Source organism: Hypanus sabinus, chromosome 11, assembly GCF_030144855.1.
Source record: "Hypanus sabinus isolate sHypSab1 chromosome 11, sHypSab1.hap1, whole genome shotgun sequence".
NCBI lineage: Eukaryota > Metazoa > Chordata > Chondrichthyes > Myliobatiformes > Dasyatidae > Hypanus > Hypanus sabinus.
This window is the reverse complement of record NC_082716.1, coordinates 113,727,197-113,749,214: the sequence shown is the minus strand read 5'-3', so window position 1 is coordinate 113,749,214 and position 22,018 is coordinate 113,727,197. Positions and strand designations below refer to the sequence as shown.

General features: G+C 44.8%; 1 protein-coding gene across 5 annotated transcripts in view; it reads left to right on the top strand.

Annotated features, from left to right (window-relative positions):
• The window catches only part of clasrp (CLK4-associating serine/arginine rich protein), a 116,021-nt gene that overhangs the window by 61,807 nt on the left and 32,196 nt on the right, over positions 1–22,018 (top strand). For 2 of the 5 annotated variants that reach the window (XM_059985179.1, XM_059985180.1), the window contains 5 exons: positions 950–1,198; positions 7,353–7,556; positions 9,505–9,544; positions 16,661–16,721; positions 17,411–17,469. In XM_059985179.1, coding sequence (XP_059841162.1) covers positions 950–1,198; positions 7,353–7,556; positions 9,505–9,544; positions 16,661–16,721; positions 17,411–17,469 — 613 coding nt within the window. Of the gene's footprint in view, positions 1–949; positions 1,199–7,352; positions 7,557–9,504; positions 9,549–16,660; positions 16,825–17,410; positions 17,470–22,018 lie in introns of those variants that run through there. The other 3 variants (XR_009514878.1, XR_009514877.1, XR_009514879.1) reach the window with 3 other exon arrangements.

Sequence of the window (22,018 nt, the reverse complement as noted above, 5' to 3'; positions counted from 1 at the left end):
TAAAAAAGGTCCCTAAAACATGGCAATGAATCAAATGGATTTAGTTCTGGAATAGTTTATTTTATGTAAGATTGAAGGAGTCAGGCCTGCAGCTGAAACATTACTCTGGTACTTAGTCCGAACATCTCAGTTTTATGTGTTAGGTTTAAGGAGTGCATTCCCCAGGGACCGCCACTGTGTTGTCTGAGTTGTATTGGGTGTAGTCTTGTGCTGCATCTTGAATGCTGTTCTACATTAGAGCCGCAAATGGTGTTATGTAGAAATGGGCAAGTTTGAACACACAGAAACCCAGCCAACGATTGCAGCGTCAAAGCTGTTAACCTACAGACATCATGTTAAGCTGAGAGCCTATTGCAGGGACATGAGACTGCTGGATATGGCTTCAGAAGAGAGCAAAGGAGTTCTCCACAGTATAAAAGCAGAAAGTGTCATCAAAACATCCAGGGAGCGATAAATAGTTAATATTTCAGACTGATGATCTATTGTCAGTTCTGTCTTTACAACGGCGATTCCCAACCTTTTTTATACCATTAAGCAAGAGGTTCGTGAACCTCGGGTCAAGAACCCCTGCTTCAGGGGATGAATATTGGCTGTGATACAATGCTCCACACATCTAGAACCTTCCATGAATCCTTTGTCATCTTCATGAACCTCTAGAGGTGTCAGACTATGTTGCCATTTAATGTAACCTTGCTTGACCTAAAAACTGTCACCTTCAAGAAAGCAAAAGTTTCTCAATGGAATGTCGGAGTGGACAAAGTCACTGACTTATCTTGGCTCAAGCCAAGTTCAATTTCAAACCCAGGCGAGGTGTTCTTGTTTCCCTGGATCTCCTTGTGTTTGTAATATTGTGCTTTTGTGGGTTTCAGCATACGAAAGCCTCAACAAATTCAGTTTTGGTGCCAGCAGACTATCGTTTTACTTTATTATGTTTCTCTCTATTCCTCAGGCGCCGCTCCTCTTCCTCTTCCTCATCACAGTCTCGATCAGGCTCTCGCAGCCACCGATCCCACGGGCACCGGCGGACGAGGGGCTACTCCCGCTCCCGGTCCCGCTCACGCAACAGGCACTACTCGCGATCGTATGGCCGCTACACCAGAGGAGGGTCCCGAGACGGGCGCCACTGCTCCCGCTCACACTCACGCTCGGCTGACAGGACACGCTACATCAGCTCCCGCAGTCGTGGCAGGAGATCCAGGTAGGGTATCCGCATCTGCTGCCCAGGTACAGATAGAACTGCATGGTTGGCATTACACTTTACGGCACACAGCTGTAAGATCAGCTGTGTGTAAGGAGTTTGTATGTTCTCCCCATGATCTCCATATGCTCTGCTTCCCTCCCACATTCCAAAGACTATGGCTTAGGGTTAATAAGCTGTGGGCATGCTGTGTTCACACTGGAAGCATGGCAACACTTGCTGGCTGCCTCCATTACACCTTCAGACTGTGTTGGTTGTTGACGCAAATGATACATTTCACTCTGTGTTTTGATGTTTCAGTGTACATGCAGTACAAAGCTAATCTCTTTAAAGCAGTAATGGGAGCAGATTTAACATGCAGCACTGATCCACGATGGCAGAGTAACCTTATGATCTGGGTACTGTGATCTTGCTAGCTTTGAACAACTTCGTGCAGTCATGGCCTGAGATCCAGGTATGGTGGCAGATCTGCACTGGGAATAGGTGGGAAAATGATGGGGAAGATTAAACAAGCAGCACTATGTAAGAAGTGGGACTGAGGGGTTTTCAGAGGGGAAGCTTTAGAAGAGTGTTGAGGAGATGGTAATGATAATGGTTTACTTGCTATGATCTTGCCTCGTTTTGAAGTCTCAAGGCAATGGGTTTTATAGAATTTAAATTCTTTTTCTTGTAAGAATTAAGGACGTAAAGTTCAGGGTAACTTTATTATCAAAGTCCAATGTGAGGACTGCAGGAAATATTACATCAGCCAAAATGGAAAAAACAACCCACAAGGATCCATGAACATCAACAGTAAAGTGAAACGACCAACTCTCCCTTGTCTCTACCCATGAAGATCGAGAGGGCGTAAATTTGACTGGGCATCAGTGAATGTCATGGCACAAGCAAACGTGGTGTTCATGAGGATTCCTAGAAGCATAGTTTTCCATGAGCAGTTCTGTAAACAGACATGTAGACCGATGTATGCGCCAATGTGGGCAAAATTCAAGAGAACACATGGAATTCACCACGCAACCAATCAGTGGTAGGATCTCCCTGCGTCACAATTGAATTTCCATAATGACAACCAATTAGCTGATAAATATGTAAAGACCAAGCGTTCAGAGGACACGCCCCAATTATCAAAGTGTGTGTGTGTGTGTGTATATACATATCACCATTTACTACCCTGAGATTCACTTTCTTGCAGGCATTCACAGTAAATACAAAGAAGTACAATGCAGTCAATGAAAAAATATGCCTGACAAGCAATGTATAAAAGAAAGCAAGCTGAGATACATTAAAAAGTTTAAAAATAAATAATTAATACTGAGAAATTAGTTATAGAGTCCTTGAAAGTGTTTGTAAGTTGTGTTCAGAGTTGTGGTGAGTGGTTCAGTAGCCTGATGGTTGTAGGGTAATAACTGTCCTGAAGCTGGTGATGTGGGATGTAAGGGTATTATACCTCCTTCCTTATGGTAGCAGTGAAAAGAGAGCATGCCGTGGATAGATCAAAATAAAAGAATGTTGGAGGAACTCAGCAAGTCAGGCAGCATCTATGGAAATGAATAAATAATTGACGTTTCAGCCAAGACCCTTTTGATGAATGCTGCTTGTAGATGTGCTCAGTGGTGGGAAGGGCTTTTCCCGTGATGGACTGGGCTGTATCCACCTCGTTCATGGGCACTGGTGTTTCCATGTCAGGCTACCCAGTTTCCCTCGGGATCAATAAAGTATGTCTGTCTGTCTAAAATTCAACCAGACAAAGTTATAAGTAATAACTCAAACAATTATAAGACAAACCACCTTAGATGTGCAAACTAGTTGTAAGGGCAACATTCACCAAAAACTATCATCTTGTTTACTGAGCTGTTAACAGGCACTTAGGTTGGGTGTTAAACTGATGGTCTACCTTGAATGCTTTCCTGCATTATAGGTGAGAAGCAAGTGTCATTGTAGATGGAACCTTCTGGTACCAGAGCCACTGGTTGCACCAGCAGAGGACTTAACTTTCATTTGCAGCATTCACTTAATGTTAACAGAAAGCGAGATTTGAAGTCATCAAGGCTTTTCATAGAATAAATATTGAGATGCTTCTACACTCAGTGGGCACATTATTAGATACCTCCACTACCTAATAAAGTGGGCACTGAGTGTATGTTCATGGTCTTCTGCTGCTGTAGCCCATGTTTCACATGTTGTGCATTCAGAAATGCTCTTCTGCACACCACTGTTGTAACGTGTGGTTATTTGAGTTACTGCCCCCTTCCTGTCAGCTTGAACCAGTCTGGCCATTCTTCTGTGACCCACAGAACTGCCACTCACAGGATGTTTTTTGATTGTCGCACCACCCTCTAACCACTAGGGCAGGGGTTTCCAACATGGGGTCCACAGACTTCTTGGTTAATGGTCGGAATTAGGGAACCCCTGCTCTAGCGACTGTTTTGTGTGAAAAATCTCAGGCGATCAGCAGATTCTGAAATACTTCTGTCTGGAGGAGAGACTGTAGAGATGAGGCTTGGTGTGTTCTGTCTGGAGGAGAGACTGGGGAGACGAGGTTCAGTCTGGAGGAGAGACTGGGGAGACGAGGTTCAGTCTGGAGGAGAGACTGTAGAGACGAGGTTCAGTCTGGAGGAGAGACTGTAGAGACGAGGCTTGGTGTGTTCTGTCTGGAGGAGAGACTGTAGAGACGAGGTTCAGTCTGGAGGAGAGACTGTAGAGACGAGGCTTGGTGTGTTCTGTCTGGAGGAGAGACTGGGGAGACGAGGCTTGGTGTGTTCTGTCTGGAAGAGAGACTGGGGAGATGAGGCTCAGTCTGTTCTGTCTGGAGGAGAGACTGGGGAGACGAGGCTTAGTCTGGAGGAGAGACTGGGGAGAAGAGGCTTGGTGTGTTCTGTCTGGAAGAGAGACTGGGGAGGTGAGGCTCAGTCTGTTCTGTCTGGAGGAGAGACTGGGGAGACGAGGCTTAGTCTGGAGGAGAGACTGGGGAGAAGAGGCGTGGTGTGTTCTGTCTGGAAGAGAAACTGGGGAGATGACGCTCAGTCTGGAGGAGAGACTGGGGAGACGAGGTTCAGTCTGGAGGAGAGACTGGGGAGATGAGGCTCAGTCTGTTCTGTCTGGAGGAGAGACTGGGGAGACGAGGCTTAGTCTGGAGGAGAGACTGGGGAGACGAGGCGTGGTGTGTTCTGTCTGGAAGAGAAACTGGGGAGACGACGCTCAGTCTGGAGGAGAGACTGGGGAGACGAGGTTCAGTCTGGAGGAGAGACTGGGGAGACGAGGCTTGGTGTGTTCTGTCTGGAAGAGAAACTGGGGAGACGACGCTCAGTCTGGAGGAGAGACTGGGGAGACGAGGTTCAGTCTGGAGGAGAGACTGGGGAGGCTCGGGTTGGTCGGTTCAGTGTGGGTGTCCGGAGGAGAGACTGGCTAGGGCTTGGCTTGATCTGTTCTGTCTGAAGGAGAGACTAGGGAGGCTCTGTGTGTTCTGTCTGGAGGAGAGACTGGGGAGGCTCTGTCTGTCTATCAGCGGAGTCAACAGAGCTCTATGAAGAAGAGGTGTTTTTCGGAAGTCGGCAGCGATTATTTAAAAAGAGAGCTTCGAGGACGTTTGTCCATTGTATAGGGCCTATCAGCGGTGTCAACAGGGCTCTATGAACTAAGTAAAAGTACAGAAGGGGTAAGTGGAGTAGCCATTTTTGGGAGTAGACCAGTGACGAGAGTAGAAACAACAGCTTTAGCTCAAAGGAGGCTTCAGCTCTGTAAAGTGTCTGTTTAGGTTTCCTTTTTATCTTTTTTCCCCCTTGTTACTGTACAATTGAAATGGCTATGGTGTTGGAGAACTGGAAGACCGAGAGTCTCCCAGGGAGCTACACCTGCATGAAGTGCATCTGGCTGCAGCTGCCTGAAGACCGTGCTAAGGATCTGGAGCAGCAACTGAATGACCTTTGGCTTGTAATGGAGAGTGAGGAGATAATCGATCAAAATTACAGGGAAGTAGTCACCCCGAAGTTGCAGGAGGCAAGTAGCTGGATTACCAGCAGGTGAAATGGAAAGAGGCAGTTAGAACAGGGCACCCCTGTGGCCATTCCCCTCAAAAACAAGTATACCGATTTGGATACTTTTGTGGGGGATGACCTCCTGGGAGAATGCCGCGGTGATCGGGTTACAGGCACTGAGGTATAATGTGGCAATCACTGAATCGTGGCCGAAGGATGGTTGTAATTGGAAGCTGAATGTCCGAGGTTACACATTATATCAGAGGGATAGGAAGGTAGCCATAGGGGTGGTGTGGCTCTACTGGTAAAGAATGGCATCAAATCAGTAGAAGTGACATAGGATTGAAAGGTATTGAATCCTTGTGGGTTGAGTTGAGAAACTGCAAGGGTAAAAGGACGTTGATGGCAGTTATATACAGGCCTCCCAACAGTGGCCGGGAGGTGGACCACAGATTACAACAGGAAATAGAAAAGGCGAGTCAAAAGACCAATGTATGGTAGTCATGGGTGATATTAACATGCAGTTTGATTGGGAAAATCGGGTTAGAAATGGATCTCGAAAGTGAGTTTGTTGAATGGCTAAGAGATGGTTTTTTTTAGAGCAGTTTGTTGTTGAGCCTACTAGGGGTTCAGCTATACTGGATTGGGTATTACGTAATGAACCAGAGATGGTCAAGGTAAAAGAACCCTTAGGAACCAGTGATCACAATATGATTGAGTTCAACTTGAAATCTGAAGGTTTTAAAGGTAGACAGACAGACATACTTTATTGATCCCAAGGGCAATTGGGTACATTTAATGTCAGAGAAATGTATATAATATACATACTAAAATTCTTTTTCTTTGCAACCATTCGTGGAAACAGAGGAGTGCCCAAAGAATGAATGACAGATGTTAAAACCCCAAAGCTCACCCCCCAGTTCCCCCCCCCACCTATAAGCAGCAGCAAAGCAATGATTCCCCCCCCACCCCACCAGCAAAAAAAAAGCAACGGTGTCCTCCCCCCCGCCCCACTGAGTGTTCAAGCGTGCAGCAAAGCAACAGTAAAGACACAGACTTGCAGTGCCCCAAAGTCTAGTTGCTCACCCGGTAATTCAACATAGCACAGGCTGTCTCTCTCTCTCTCTCTCTCCCCCTAATAAGCGAAAAAGAAGTGTCCCTGTTTCACAGCGAGAGTGGAGACATAACAAACAATTCGTTGATTTACGATGTTAAAAGTCTGTTGTGTTGTTTTTTCTGAGCTCTTTGCCCAAACAACTCAGATCTCTGGGCAGAAGCTAGCTTGCTGCTTTTGATCTTCCGTGCACTCCCACAACACACTAGTTTCCTGCGGAGGCACCCACCTCAAGCTTCTAGAGCCACAAAATCCCGGAACCCTGAAGGCGCGCTAGTCTTCTGGGCCATGTCCTTTGTATATTGATTAGCAGCCAGTCATGAGACCCGAGAACAGGTCCCATTCCCGCAAAGAACCAAAGTCGGTGTGTAGCTCCAGGTCAGAGTCTTTAAAAGAATTCTGCAAGGGAAAAATAGAGATATTAAAGATGGAAATAGAGCTGTTTTTGAAGATGCAAGCAAAGGAGTTCCCGTTAGGCACCATCGTCCTCCTGAGTTTCACCCATTCCTTCTCCCTTCTCAGTGCTGAAGAAGAGTCTTGGCCAGAAATGTTGACTATATATTCATTTCCGTAGACACTGCCTGACCTGCTGAGTTCCTCCAACATTTTGTGTTTATGACACCGGGGTGATTTTATTTATTTATTTATTTAGTGATCCAGTGTGATAACAGGGCCTTCTGGCCCAATGGCACCCAATTTCATCCTACTAACCCATACATCTTTGCAATGTATAAGGATACTGGAGCTGACGGATGAAACCACACAGTCACAATGCAAATATACAAACTCCTTACAGATGGCAGCAGAAATGAAACTGGGTTACTGGTGCTGTTATAGCATTACGCCAACTGGTATGCTACCATGCTGCCCATGTATGTGTAGGTAGTTAATGTAGACGTAAATAGTGATGTAGTACATGAAAATCTATTCAACAGTGTACAGTCAAAACACTATTAGCTTGTGTTGGATTGGAAATCAGATTTCGGGGCAATTTCCACTGTAATCATCTATGTATTTGGCTGCTGCTGTGATGCTGTCTTAAAGCATCTCTCCTTCCTCTCCCCCCGAGGTCCCGGAGTCACTCGCGTTCGGATGACCGTTACCGCAGAAGCAGCAGAGGAAGCTACAGCTTGAGCCGACGGAGGAGTAGCAGCAGTCGGAGCAGCAGCGACAGCCTGAGCCGCTCGCAGAGCCAGAGCAAGTCTCTGTCCCCCGTTAAAGAGAGCCTGGGGAAGGTGGCTGCATCACCTGCCATGGGCGAAAAACTGAAAAAGTATGACTGCACTCACTTCCTCTCTTCACCTCCGCCCCCTCGCTCCCTCCTCTTCACTTCCAGGCCCCCCATCCCTCTGTGCTGGCGCATGTGGCTTTTTGTGTCAAGGACAAAGAAGTGGGCAGGAATAAAAATGTACATACAAAATTATTGAAGAAAAGACAGAAAAATTAGTAATGATGTTAACCATAGGGCTTATGAAAATATGAGAGCAATTGTCAAGAGGAAAATTCAGATCGCCAAAAGGCAGGTTGAGAAGGATATTGCTCATCCTGCTAAGACTGACCCAAGAGATGTTTTTAATACTTCAGTAGTAAAAGAGAAGTCAAGGAGGAAGTTAAGTGTATTATGAATAATAGTGGGGTGTTAAATTATGTAGAGAAGTACATAACAGAAACTCTTAACTCACATTTTGAGAAAGTATTTACCTGCGAAGATGCTAGCAATATGCCAGTTAGTGAGGAGAAAAATAAGGTTGTTTTGAATTATTTTAGAGATCTTAGAAAGTGAAGTCTTGCTTCAGCTGAAAAGGCTGAAAGTTAATAAACCTCCAGGGCAAGACAATATATATAGACCCTGACCATGTATTTTATCAAAAGTCAGTGAAGACTGGTGAAATCCCTAAGGACTGGAAATGGGCTAACATTCCTGTATACAAGTGTGACTGCACTAACCCTGGTAACTATAGACCAGTATACGCTTAACACATATCGTAGATAAGATGATGGAAACAATAAAGAGGGATGAGATAGAAATGCAGCTGATACAAACAAGCATGTTAGAAAGCCAGCATGGGTTCAGAAAGGGGAAATCATGTTTAACCCATATGCTGGAGTTCTATGAAGAGGCAACTAAAATTTTTGAGCATTCCTTTACAGTGAGTTGTTGACACATGGAGCAAACTATCTAGTTGAGTAGGTGAGAGTATTTTCAAATCTAAACTCAATAGTTATTTAAACTAACGATGTGAATAGGACTTTGGGAAGTTTTGTTGGGCCGAATGGCCTGTTCTTGTCAAAAACTTTATAATGTTCTAGAATACTTGATCTAGAAAGGACTAGAAGTATTTCTAGAAGTATTATTGGACTTTGTGGATGTTCAAATTCCTTATTTTACATGATCAATCATCCAAATGATAATCTGGGAATTAATACCTAATGGAATCTTCACATTAAAGGCAAATAATACTTTAGAATTAGTAATTGACCAATAGTAAGTAACACCCTAGAGTCATAGAAAACTACAGCATAGAAACAGCCCCTTCAGCCCATCTGTTCTGTGCTGAATCATTTAAGTTGCCTACTCTCATCGACCTGCACTGGGACCATAGCCTTCCTTACCCCTGCCATCTGTGTACCTTTCTAAACTTCTAAATGTTGAAGTCGCATCTGCCACTTGCGCTAGCAGCTTGTTCCACACTCTCTCCACCCTCTGAGCTTTCCTTCATGGTCCTTGTGAACCAAGAGTTCCTAGTCCTTTTTATATCATGGACTCCTACCGTTAACTAAGGGATCTCTAGGCCCCAGGTTGGGAAACCCTGCCTTACACATTTCACCTTTCACCTCCAGTTGCAGTCTCACCCAACAGTCTCTGGAAAAGCCTGCTTGCATTTACCCTATCTGTACCCTTCCTATCTAATTTTGTATACCTCTATCAAATCTCCCCTCAGTCTTCTGTGTTCTGCCTGTTTTGTATCTGTATGCCAAATAGCTCCGTATGCTGATTGGTCAGTATCTAAATTTAACTAATCAACTCTGCTTAAAAACTACAATTTTTTTATTCAATTGTTAGAACAGTTTGGTGACAGGGGCCAGGCTGTTCTCCTTGTGTGCAACTAAATAGTGTGGTTGAGGAACGAATGTAAGCTTTCAGAGACCGGTTCATCAGCGATGATACTATGATTGTGTTAAGTTGACCCTTCGTGTGTGTCTCTTTTTCTCATTCCCAGGTCTGACACTCCTGTGGGTAAAGAGTCCGGAGCTGCCAAAGTCAGTAAGAATTTTATCTCACCTCCGTTAAACACAGCCCCTTCTGAAAACCTCACAGAAACACTTATGCAGCCTCAAGTAGTCTTTCAGCAACTTTTAGTCGCTTTCTAACTGAAATTGTCCTTGATGCTGTGTTACTGGTAACACAGCAGAGAGCGCACGAGTTTGGCAGCACCTTAAACACGTTCCGCTTTCATAAGGTCCTTTGTGTTTCCAAACGGTGCCAAAAACTCAAAGTGCTAAATTTTGTCTTTGCTGTGACGATCTGAAATTCTAAAATGTTGCACCAAATGTATTTGTGGTAAATTGTTATAACTTTTCAATGTGCTGCAGGTTTTTCCATTCTCTGGCCATTGCCTGCTCTCTATAGTTTGCAAGGACACAATACGTTTTACTATGTCAACTGTCACAATGCTGTTACATGTGATTATCATTAGAGGGTCTTTGAAAAAGGTTTATAAAATGCATGTCAAATATCCTTTATTTCAAAGCTACACTATTGATTGAGATACAGCACGGAATAGGCCCTTCCAGCTGTGCCGCCCAACAATCCTCCAGTATAATCCTAGCCTAATCCAGGGGCAATTTACAATGACCAATTCACCTACCAGTCAATACGTCTTTGGACTGTGGGAGGAAACCAGAGCACCCGGAGAAACCCATGCAGTCACAGGGAGAATGTACAAACCCCTTACAGGCAGCAGTGGGAATTGAACCCGGGTGGCCTGTGCTGTAAAGCATTGTGCTAACTGCTGCTCTCCCTTATGTCACTGAATGTGTGAAAGAAAAGAAATATTTTACAAGTGTTGCCTGAATAATTCCCAGTTGCTATTTATTTTTGGTGATTTTGCATTATTTATGCGTGGATTATGGCAGATTTACACAACATAAGGCATTTGGCTTAATGACGAGCGGCATAGTAAGTTACCGCAATGCTATTACAGCACCAGCAACCTGGGTTCAATTCCCACCACTGCCTGTAAGTTCTCCCAGTGACTATATGGGTTTCCTCCCACAGTCCAAAGACATCGGCTTTTAGATTAATTGGTCACATGGGTGTTGAGCCAGAAGCGCTTGTTACTGTACTGGTTGCCCGTTATGCCATGGCATTTAGGGCAGGAGTGAAGATCCTCCATCTCTGGTGGTGTTTGGGGCTTCCTTCATCGTGTGAGTAGCTTCCTGTCAGTTGGCAATACTGTCAGTCAAGTGGAGACTCAGGAATACTGTTGCACTCAGATGTAGGATTCTTTAGTGCTTTTTCAGTAACGGTTTTGTTTGACCAGTCAGGGTTGTTAGCCCTGAGTTGAACCCCTGAACCTGGAGGACCAGTGGACCGGTGATCCAGAGAATGGCTCTCTGGATCATTTGGGCATGCAAGTCTTCAAACCCAGTGACAAGGTTGTGGTCCTTTTGCATGCCTGATACTGTGCTGCTTCTCTCAATCTGAAAGTTTCAATTAGTGCCATACTTTTCAAGATTTTAAAAATAAAAATTAACTTTATTTGTCACATTTACATTGAAACATACAGAGAAATACGCTGTTTGTGTCAAATCAATTCAGCGAGGATTGTGCTGGGCAGCCCTCAAGTGTTGCCACAACTCACTAACCCTTACCTGTGTGTCTTTGGGCTGTGGGCGGAAACTGTGTCATCTGGAGGAAGCCCAAGCGGTCATGGGGAGAAAGTACAAACTCCTTACAGACGGTGATGGATGACAAAACCCACATTCCAAAGACATACAGATGGGCTATTAATAGGTAAACTATCACATGGGTGTAATTGAGCAGCATGGACTCATAGGTCTAATTACCAAGCAGTATCTCTAAATTAAACAAAACAATACAAAAAATATCTTCTGAGTTGGACAAACTCAGAAGTCCTTGTGTTCTGTCAGTGGTTGGTGCTGTTATTACGCGCTGCCACGTGACAACTATATCAAGAGGGGAAAACCTGATTCATGTTCTCAAGTTGACTTGTGACATAGGAGGCCATTCGGCACATTTGTGATCCTATGCCAGCTTTCCTAGCAATCTCATCACTCCCATTCTTCCTTCATTTCCCTTTCGTGTCCATAGCTCCACCTAGTTCTTTTGCCACCCATTACACTAGGGGCAATCTGCAGTAACCAGTTTATTTATTTTATGGAGATACAGCATGGAATAGGCCCTTCGAGCTGTGCTGCCCAGCAAACCCCCAATTTAACCCTAGCCTAATTATGGGACAATTTACAATGACCAATTAACCTACCAACTCTAGGTCCTTGGACTGTGGGAGGAAACTGGAGCACCCAGAGGAAATCACGTGGTCCTTACAAGCAGCAGCAGCAATTGAAACTAGGTCGCTGGTACTGTAAAACTTTCTGCTAACTACTATGCCGCCCACAAATGGCAGGAAATCCGCACGGTCACTGGGAGAACATGTGAACTCTGCACAATATCACTGGATGTCAGGATTGAACCCAGGTTGCTTGAAATGTTCAGCTGCCCATATCATTAACGCTTACTCTTGGGCAGATCTTGGTACAGTCAGCAAGCCGTTACTGTGTGTCTTTCATGCAGAGATACTTGAGCAAGATATGAGTAAATATATTAGAGTGGTTCAGTTAGCATAGCACTATTATAGCACTAGTGACCCAGGTTGAATTCCCACTGCTGCCTATAAGGAGTCTGTACATTCTCTCTGTGACTGTATGGGTTTCCTCTGGGTGCTCCAGTTTCCTTCCACAGTCCCGAGATGTATAGGTCAATATGTTAATTGATCACTTGAGTGCAATTGTGTGGCACTGGCTCATTGTGGAGCAAGGCCCTCTTACCGTGCTGTATCTCTAAATAGACAAATGTTCAACTGTGCCCAAGAAACCACCCAGAGAGAATTGGGTATTGAGGTAATTGCAGTATGCACAGATGTTGTATCAAAGGAGGTTTGGATGCCATTAATAGAGAATGTGACTGAAGTTTCAGACTGCAGTGTTGAATAAGGGTTGGGTTCCTGAATAGCTACAGGGTAGGGCTATGTCAGTGATGTGAAATGCCCATCCGACCAGCAATTGGTATAATAAATAACACAAAAAACTGGAAGCAGTCAGCTCAGGCAGCAGCTGTGCAAAGAAACAAAAACAGTTTACATTTCAGGTCTGTGATTGTTTGTTTGATAGGACCGTAAGACATGGGAGCAAATTAGGCCCCGCGGCCCATGGAGTCTGCTCTGCCATTCCATCATGGCTGATTTGTAATTCCCCTCAACCCCATTCTCCTGCCTTCTCCCTGTAACCTTTTGTGCCCTGACTAATCAAGAACCTATCAACCATGGAAGTTCACAAGAGTGATCCTGGGGATGAAAGAGTTAATGCACTTTATGTGGAGAGTTTTAATGGCTCTGGGCCTATACTTGCTGGTATTTAGAAGAATGGGGGTGGGTGGGAATCTCATTGAAACTTATAGTATATTAGAATGCCTAGGTAGAGTGGACATAGGATGCTTCGTATAGAAGGAGAATCTAGGACCAGAGGGGACAGCCTCAGAACACATCGCTGTAGAACAGAGATGAGGACTTTCTTTAGCAAAAGGGTGTTGGGTCTGTGAAATTCATTGCCACAGATAGCTATAGAGACCTAGTCATTGGGGGGTAGTTAAAGCGGAAGTTGATAGGTTTTTGTGTTAAAGGTTTTGGGGAGAAGGCAGAAGAATGGGGTTGAGAGGAAAATAAATCAGCCATGATGGAGTGGTGTGGAGCACACTCAGTGGACCGAATGGCCCAGTTCTGCTCCTATGTGTTTTGATGTTAACCACTCTCCCATTGATATAAAAGACTACGTGGCACTATTGGAGAAAATCGGAGGCGTTCTCCACTGCCACTTGGCTAACAGCACAATGCTAGTTGAGCTTAGTTGCAAATCAGCTGCTGTACCTCCAAAATTGCAGCACCAGTTACACTTCCCTGGCATCTAAAGGATACGATTGCAGGTTCCTTTCTTTTTACATTCTAGAGAGGGGCTTGTGCTCAGCTCTCCAGCCTTGCGAATCCTATTCAGCTGTCACTCACTGCATCTGTGGAGGACAGAACGAGGTGTGGTTGTCAAATTCTCGATGCACAGTATTGAGCTGAGCCCCAGAGGTATCTGACCCTGAATACCCCATTGCCACTAAGATTTTGTGCTGTCTCAACATGGGACACTACAGCACAGTACAGATCCCTCAGCCTATAAGTTGTGCTGACCTTTTAAGTCACTGTAAGATCAATTTAACCCTTCCCTCCCACATAGTGCTTATTTAAGAGACTCTTAAATATCCCTAATGCATCTGCCTCTACCACCACCCCTGGCAGGGTGATCTACATACTCTCTGTAAAGAAAAACGTACCACTGACATTCTCCTTTACTTTCCTTCAATCACCTTAAAATTATGCTCCCTCGTATTGGCCGATTCTGCCGTGGGGAGAAGTCTCTGACTGTCCACACAATCTGTGCCTCTTACCATCTTTATCAAGTTGCCTCTCGTGCTCTTTTGCTCCTACGTGAAAAACCCTAGCTCACTCAACTTATTCTCATAAGACATGCTCTCTAATCCATTTAGCATCCTGCTGAGGTGAATTTAATATACCTGAGCAGTCCATGCTCACTGACTCTATACCTACCCATAGTGCCCTCACTGTAACACCCATAATCCAGTGTTCAAATCCAGGTTTGTCAGTGGTAGCTTTTGTTGCCAAGAGGTTAGAAAGCAAAACAGGTTTTGGTGTTTGGTGACCAAACCCCAGAGAGCTGTTTGTGCTCAACAGCAAGATCCCAGTGGGATGGGCTGCTCCGGGCTGAGGTATGTCGTAGCAGCACGTACAGAATGCTGGCGGAACTCAGCAGGTCAGGCTGAGCAGATTTTCGGCACCTGCAGAATCTCTTATGTTTGAAATATGTCGCACCTTTGTGGATGCTGAGGAGGAATAAACATTTGGGGCTGAGATCCTTCATCAGGATTGAATGCCTCATATTCCAGCTGGGCATGTCCATCGATCTCTCGAATTTTTGATAATTCCCTCCCCTCTCCCTTCTCTCTTTTTCCATTTCCCATTCTGGCTTCCCTCTCACTCCATCTCACCTGCTCATCACTTCCCTCTGGTTCTCTTTCTCCCCTTCCTCCTGTGGTTCTCTTTCCTTTCCTATCAGATTATCTCTTCCTCCCATCACCTCCCAGCTTTTTACTTCATCTCCCCACCCACATACCTTCACCCTAGCCTAGTCTCATTGATCACCTGCCAGCATATACTATTCCCCTCTCCCTTCACTTATTCTTATTCTGGCATCTTCCCCCTTCCATTCCAGTCCTGATGGAGGGTCTCAGCCCGATACGTCGACTGTTTATGCCCCTCCATATATACTGCCTGACTTGCTGAGTTCCTCCAGCAATTTGTGTGTTGTGTGCTCACTATTTCCAGCATCTGCAGAATCTCTTGCATTTGTGATATGCCGTACCCTTGTGGTTGTGCCCCTGTGGGATAGGTCCAGCTGGAATTTCCCTGAAGGGCTGGGTATTATCCTCAAAGTTCAAAGTACAGTTGTTAATTTAGTATGTATGCATTTATACAACTTTGAGATTTGACTCTAGACAGGCAGCCACAAGACAAAGAAACACAAAAGAGCCCACTTTTAAAAAAGGATTACCAAATGCGCAGAGCCAAAAAGCCAAATCATGCAAACAATAACTCAATTTAATTCAAGTTTAATTGTCATTCATCCATACATGAATACAGCCAAAAGAGCGCATTACTCCAGGGCCAAGGTGCAATGCCCAGTACCAACAGTCACACATAGCACAAAGCACACATAAAGATAGCGAGCACAAATGGTATTGCAATCATGCAATAAAAGTAAAGTACTCATGCCATCTATCCACAGATGACCACATTGGAGCCCGTCTCCTGCTGAGCAAACGTTTAGGGGTAGGGGCAGCACAACTGCAGCCTGGATGCCATGTCACACCGCAGCCAGTGAAGCATACCAGTCCGACAACACTGGTCTGAAGCCCAGTCCTCTCACATACAAGCAAATAGTGTTCTGAGGCCCACAAAGAGGGTCAGTTCCCACACCCTTAGTTCAGCACAGAGCCGAGCCGCCTCAGTGCCCACACGCTGCTGACCTTTTTCATTGTTCAAACTTTGGTACTCTGTGGGGCTCGGAGCTCACCGCCTCGATTCGACCTGTGCATGACCTTTCCAATTGGGCCTGAAAGGGTGGACCAGACCTGGTGCTGCAATCGTTGGTATTTGCATGTGTGAAGTTTTCCATACTACTCGTTGCAACTACGCAGTGCCTCAGCGCTGCTCTCTGGCTGTAACTTGGAACACGATTGTCACGTTGTTGCACTAAATAATAGCATATTCTTAGGATTGTGGAAAATTGAAAACCAGTACACCATACATCTTCGTAACAACATTGCAGCTCTATCAAATCCCAGTTGGACCACACTTGAGTATTCTTTTCAATTCTGCTCACCTCATTTATAGTAAGAATGTGAAAGCTTTGGAGAGGGTTCAGGAGAGATTTGTCCAGTTGCTGCCTGGATTGGAGAGCATGCCTTGTGAGGATAGGTTGAGCAAGCTAGGGCTTTTCTTTGGAGGGGAGGAGGTAGAGGGGTGACTTGATAGGGGTGTGCAAGAAGATAAGCGTAGATTGAATGGGTCTTCTTCCCAGAGTGGAAATGGCTAATACGAGGGGGCATAATTTTAAGGTGATTGGAGGGAAGTATTGGGGAGATATCAGAGGTAATTGTTTTTTAAATAGGGAGAGTGCTGGGTGCTTGGAACATCACGGGCCAAAAGGTCTACGTTGTGCTATAATCTGTCTTTCTATGCTTCTGAATGTTTTGTATGTAATAAATCCTTTGTTTGCATTCTTCTAGCATACAGTGAGCCTATAAATTTAACTTGAAATCTTGGGACTTAAGTGTCCACGGCGTGCTCCTGTTGTCCTGCACCTCAGCTGGTTGAGTGTTAATAAGACATTTCCAGAAAGAAAAAATGAGCACAATTCTCTCCGGCTCCCCTCGAGCTGATGCTACGGTGTTTAATACTGTCTGAACCTGAAGCATTGTTTCCCCTTGTAAATGTTACTGCGTTTCTCTTCCAGCCGAAGCTAACGCCACAGGAGAAACTGAAGCTTCGCATGCAGAAGGCACTGAATAAGCAATGTAAGCACGCGTGTCCTGGGCTGCGGGCTCCCCTGTGGTGTTATTGCTGCACGGAAGCTGCCCTATATCGCCAAGGGGATTCGGGTGACTCTGAACAAAGAGGGCAAGTTACCATTTAGAGTCTGTGATCATGTAGAGTCCTATAGTGCAATGCTTTATAGTACCAGCGTCCCGGGTTCATTGCTACTGCTGCCTGTAATGAGTTTGTACATTCTCCCCGTGACTGCATGGGTTTCCTCTGGGTGCTCTGGTTTCCTCCCACAGTCCAAAGATGTACTGGTTGGTAGGTGTATTGATTATTGTGTGGCAGCAGGTCATTCCAACACAGAATAATAAAAACTATAATTTACAGTGTATGTATATATGTATATGTGTACATTTTATTTAATGTTATATAGATATATAATGATAAATTAACTAAATAATGCAAAAAGAAAAAATAATTAGTGAAGTAATGTTCATCTATTAGAAATCTGCTCGTGTCTTTGGTGATGTACCAGATCTCCTCAGACTCTGAATGAAATATAACCACTATCTTCAAATTACATTTAATCCGTGGTGGGTGTTAGTGGAGTGACAAAGCCTGCAGGGTTGAGTCAGGTTGGGATGCCAGAGGCATGACTCACAACTGTACTATCTGGGGGTGGTAACTTGTCACGAATGTTAGTTGTTTTTTGTTTTGTCGGCAGTTAAAGCAGACAAGAAGGCTGCGCAGGAGAAGCAGCTACAGCAGGAGCAGGAGCGACAGGTAAGTAGCAGAGGCACTCCCACCACCTACAGAAAACAATATGGGCCTTTCAGCCCACAATGTGGTGCAGAACTTTAACATCCTCCAAGATCTGTCTCACTATTCCCTCCATTCCAAGATCTGTCTCACTGTTCCCTCCATTCCAAGATCTGTCTCACTGTTCCCTCCATTCCAAGATCTGTCTCACTGTTCCCTCCATTCCAGATCTGTCTCACAGTTCCCTCCATTCCAGATCTGTCTCACAGTTCCCTCCATTCCAAGATCTGTCTCACTCTTCCCTCCTGCATAGCCCTCCATTTTTCTATCACAATGTCCCCAAGAGTCTCTTAAGTGCCCCTACTGTATCTCCCTCTACCACTAGGACGTCACATGCACACACCACTCTGTTTAAAAAAGGCCTATCTCTGACCCCCACTCACCCACACCCAAACACATTAAAGTTCTCTTGAATTACCTATTTCCTCCTTGGAGAAAGGTCTTTGATTGTCCATGCCTCTTATCATATTGTGCACCTCTGTCAAGTCACCATTATTGATACAACGCACACACTGTGCTGGAGGAACTCAGCAAGTCAGGCAGCCTTGATGGCCAGAGCAATACACATAAAATGCTGGAGGAACTCATAAGACATAGGAGCAGAATTAGGCCATTCAGCCCATCGAGTCTGCTCAATCATTCCATCATGACTGATCCCAGATCCAACTCAATCCCATACACCTGCCCTCTCGCCATATCCTTCGATGCCCTGACCAATCAGGAAAGGATCGACTTCCACTTTAAATATATGCACAGACTTGGCCTCTACGGCAGTCTGTGGCAGAGCCTTCCACAGATTTACTACTCTCTGGCTCAATAAAATTCCTCCTTACCTCTGATCTAAAGGGCCCTCTAGTTCTGGATGACCACCATCATAGGAAACATCGTCTCTACATCCATCCAATCTAGTCATTTTGGAAGGTTTCAATGAGATTCCCCCCCCCCCCCCATTCTAATTCCAGTGAGTAGAGGCCGAAAGCTGCCAAATGTTCCTCAGATGTTAACCCTTCCTTGTTAACTTCCTCTGCACTGTCTCCAATGACAACACATCCTTTCTGAGATATAGGGCCCAAAACTATTGACAATATTCTATTCTAAGTGTAGCCTGACTAGTGTCTTATAAAGGCTCAGTATTATCTCCTTGTTTTTATATTATATTCTCCTTGAAATAAATGCCATCATTGCATTTGTCTTCTTTACCACAGACTCAACCTGTAAATTAACCCTTTGGGAGTGTTGCATGAGGACTCCCAAGTCCCTCTGTACCTCTGATATTTGAACCTTCTCCCCATTTAGATAATAGTCCGCACTATTGTTCCTTTTACCAAAATGCATTATCATACATTTCCCAACACTGTATTCCATCTGCCACTTTTTTGCCCATTCTTCCAATTTGTCTAAGTCCTGCTGCAACCACATTGCTTTCTCTGCACTACCTACCCTTCCACATTCATTGCCTCTCCATTGTCCACCCTGCTTGTTACTTCCTTGAAGAACAATAACAGATCTGTCAGGCAAAATTTCCCTTTACAGAAACCATGCTGACATGCTGAGTTAGATCTGCTGTGATGTAATGCAACTCAAGGTGGTCAGACAGCTTCCTCCCATCTCTCAACCTCAGGATGCTGAGATATATCCTCAGATGGGCTGGAATTCATAAGCTGGGGTCGTCAGCAGTTTTGGGTCTTTCAACATCAGATGCCCTCGCCCAGGTGACCCAACCAGCATTGATTAGGCCACAGCTTGTGTCCCAGCAGCACTGGTCCACAGATCACACTTCTTGATCCATAGCCAACCGGAGGCTCGCTCAGCAGCCTCTGTGATGGTCCCTCGCTCCATAACGCCACACAGAGAATAGGTTCTACCGAGTGAGCAGACAGCAAAACCCCTACACCCCACCTCTAATCATCAACAATGCTAACACAGGAGATTCTGCAGATGCTGAGAAACACACACAAAATGCTGGAGGAACTTGGCAGGGCAGGCAGCAGCTATGGAGAGGAATAAACAGTCAATGTTTGGGGCCTGTTGAAGGACTTTGTCCCAAAACGCCAACTGTTGATTCCTCTACATAGGTGCTGCCTGACTTGCTGAGTTCCTCCAGCATTTTGTGTGTGTTACCCTGTCCATAGACATTGTCTGATTTGCTGAGTTCCTCCAGCATTTTGTGTGTGTTACTCTGTCCATAGACATTGTCTGACCTGCTGAGTTCCTCCAGCAGTTTGTGTGTGTTACTCTCACCACCGACATTGTCTGACCTGCTGATAAATGGGTGACTGTCAGGAGAGGGGAGGGAGAATGTCAGATAGTGGAGAGCACCCCTGTGGCCATCCCCCTCAACAATATGTACTCCATTTTGTGTACTGTTGGGGGTGGGGAAAAGAGGAAGCTTCTGGAACTGAGTCTGGCCCTGGAGTTCAAAAGGGTAGGGAACTGAAGAAGATGGCAGCAGTAAAAGGGGACTCTAAAGTCAGGGGGAGAGATAGCCATTTCTGTGGACATGAGAAGGAAACATGGATGGTAATCTGCCTTCCAGGTGCCAAGGTCCATGATGTTTCTGGACGCATCTATATTACTTGGAAAAGGAGGGTAAGCCACCAGAAGTCGTGGTACATAGGAAAAAGGGAGGAGGTCCTTAAAAAAAAGAATACAGGGAGTTGGGAAGGAAGCTGAGAAGCAGGACCTCCAGGGTAGTAATCTCAGGATTGCTGCCTGTGCCATATGACACTGAGGATAGGAATAGAATGAGGTGACAGATAAATGTGTGGCTGAAGAATTGAAGCAGAGGGAGGGATTCAGATTTCTGGATAACTGGGAAACTCCTCTGGGGTAGGCGGGACCTGAACAAAAGGGACAGATTGCTCTTGAATCCAAGGGGGACAAATATTTTTGTGGCCAACATTGTAGAGAGTGGAGTAGTTCAATCTAATATGGCAGGGGGGTGGGAACCAGTATGATAGAGCAATGTAACACAAATGTAAGGAAGAACAATCCAATGACTGGATATAAAAACAGAAAGAACAAAGAGTTAAGTTGTACCACAGAGGCAAAATTCAGAAGAGGGTGAAGAATGTAGGACTGAAGGTGTTGTATTTAAATGAGCATTGCATTTGCAATAAGGCAGATGCTCATGATGCAATTAGAGGTTGGTCAGTACAACACTGTGGACGTCGTGGAGCTGTGGCTGAAAGAAGGCCATAGTAACATCAAAGGACATACTTTGTATCGAAAGGACTGGCAGGAAGGCATAAGCAGTGGCATGGCTCTGTTGGGAAGAGATGAGATTACATCTTTAGAAAGAGGTGACATACGGTCAGAGAATGTTGAAACTTTGTGGGTGAAATTAAGAAACTGCAAGGGTAAAAAAAAACATCATGGGAATCGTATATAGGCCTCCAAGTAGTGGGGTTGAGATTACAAAAGAAGCTGGACAAAGCTAATAACACAATTGTAATACTCAATATGCAAGGGAATTGGAAAAATCAAGTTGGCGTCAGATCACAAAAGAGGGGATTTGTTGAATGCTTACGAGATGGCTTTTCAGAGCAGTTTGTGCTCGAGCTTACTCAGGGAAAGGTATTCTTAGAATGGATGTTGTGTAATAACCCAGATCTTATTAGGGAGCTTAATGGAAAGGATCCCCTCAGCAGCCAGTGATCATAATATGATCAAATTCAAACTGCAATTTGAGAGGGATGAAGCACAAGTCACATGTATCAGTATGTATCGCAATTGAATAAAGGGAATTACAAAAGACATGAGAGGGGAGCTTGGCCATGTAGATTGGAGGAGGATATTGGCAGGACAATGGCACAGCAGACGTGGCTGAAGTTTCTGGGGATAGTTCACAAGGCGCAGGATAGATATGTCCCACAGATGATGATATTCTCAAATGACAGGGGTTGGCATCAGTGACTGGCAAAGGAAGTTAAGGACTGCATAAAAGTAAGGAAAGGGTATAAAAGGTAGCAAAAGTGAATGGGGATAGATGATTAGGAAGCTTTCCAAATCCAACAAAAGGCAACCAAAAAAATTATAAGAAGGGAAAAGATTAAATATGAGGGCAAATATAAAGCAGGATACTCTTAAGTTTTTTCAGTTATATAAAAAATAAAAAGGAGGTGAGAGTTGATATTGGATCACTGGAAAATGCTGCTGGTGAGGGAGTAATGGTGGGGACAAAGAAATGGCAGATGAACTTAATGGGTTCTTTACTTCAATCTTCACTGTGGAAGGCACTAGCAGTGTGCCAGAGGTCTGTGATTGCCAGGTAGCAGGAGTGACTGCCATTGCTATTATAAAGGAAAATGTGCTAGGCAGACTGAAAGGTCTTAAGGTGGATAAGTCACCTGGACTAGATGGATTATATTTCAGAGACCTGAGAGAGATTGCTTAAGAGATAATGGATGCATTGATTCTGACGTGGTCCCGAAGGACTGGAAGATTGCAAGTGTCACTCCACTCTTTAAGAAGGGAGGAAGGCTAAAGAAATGAAATTATAGGCTAGTTAGCC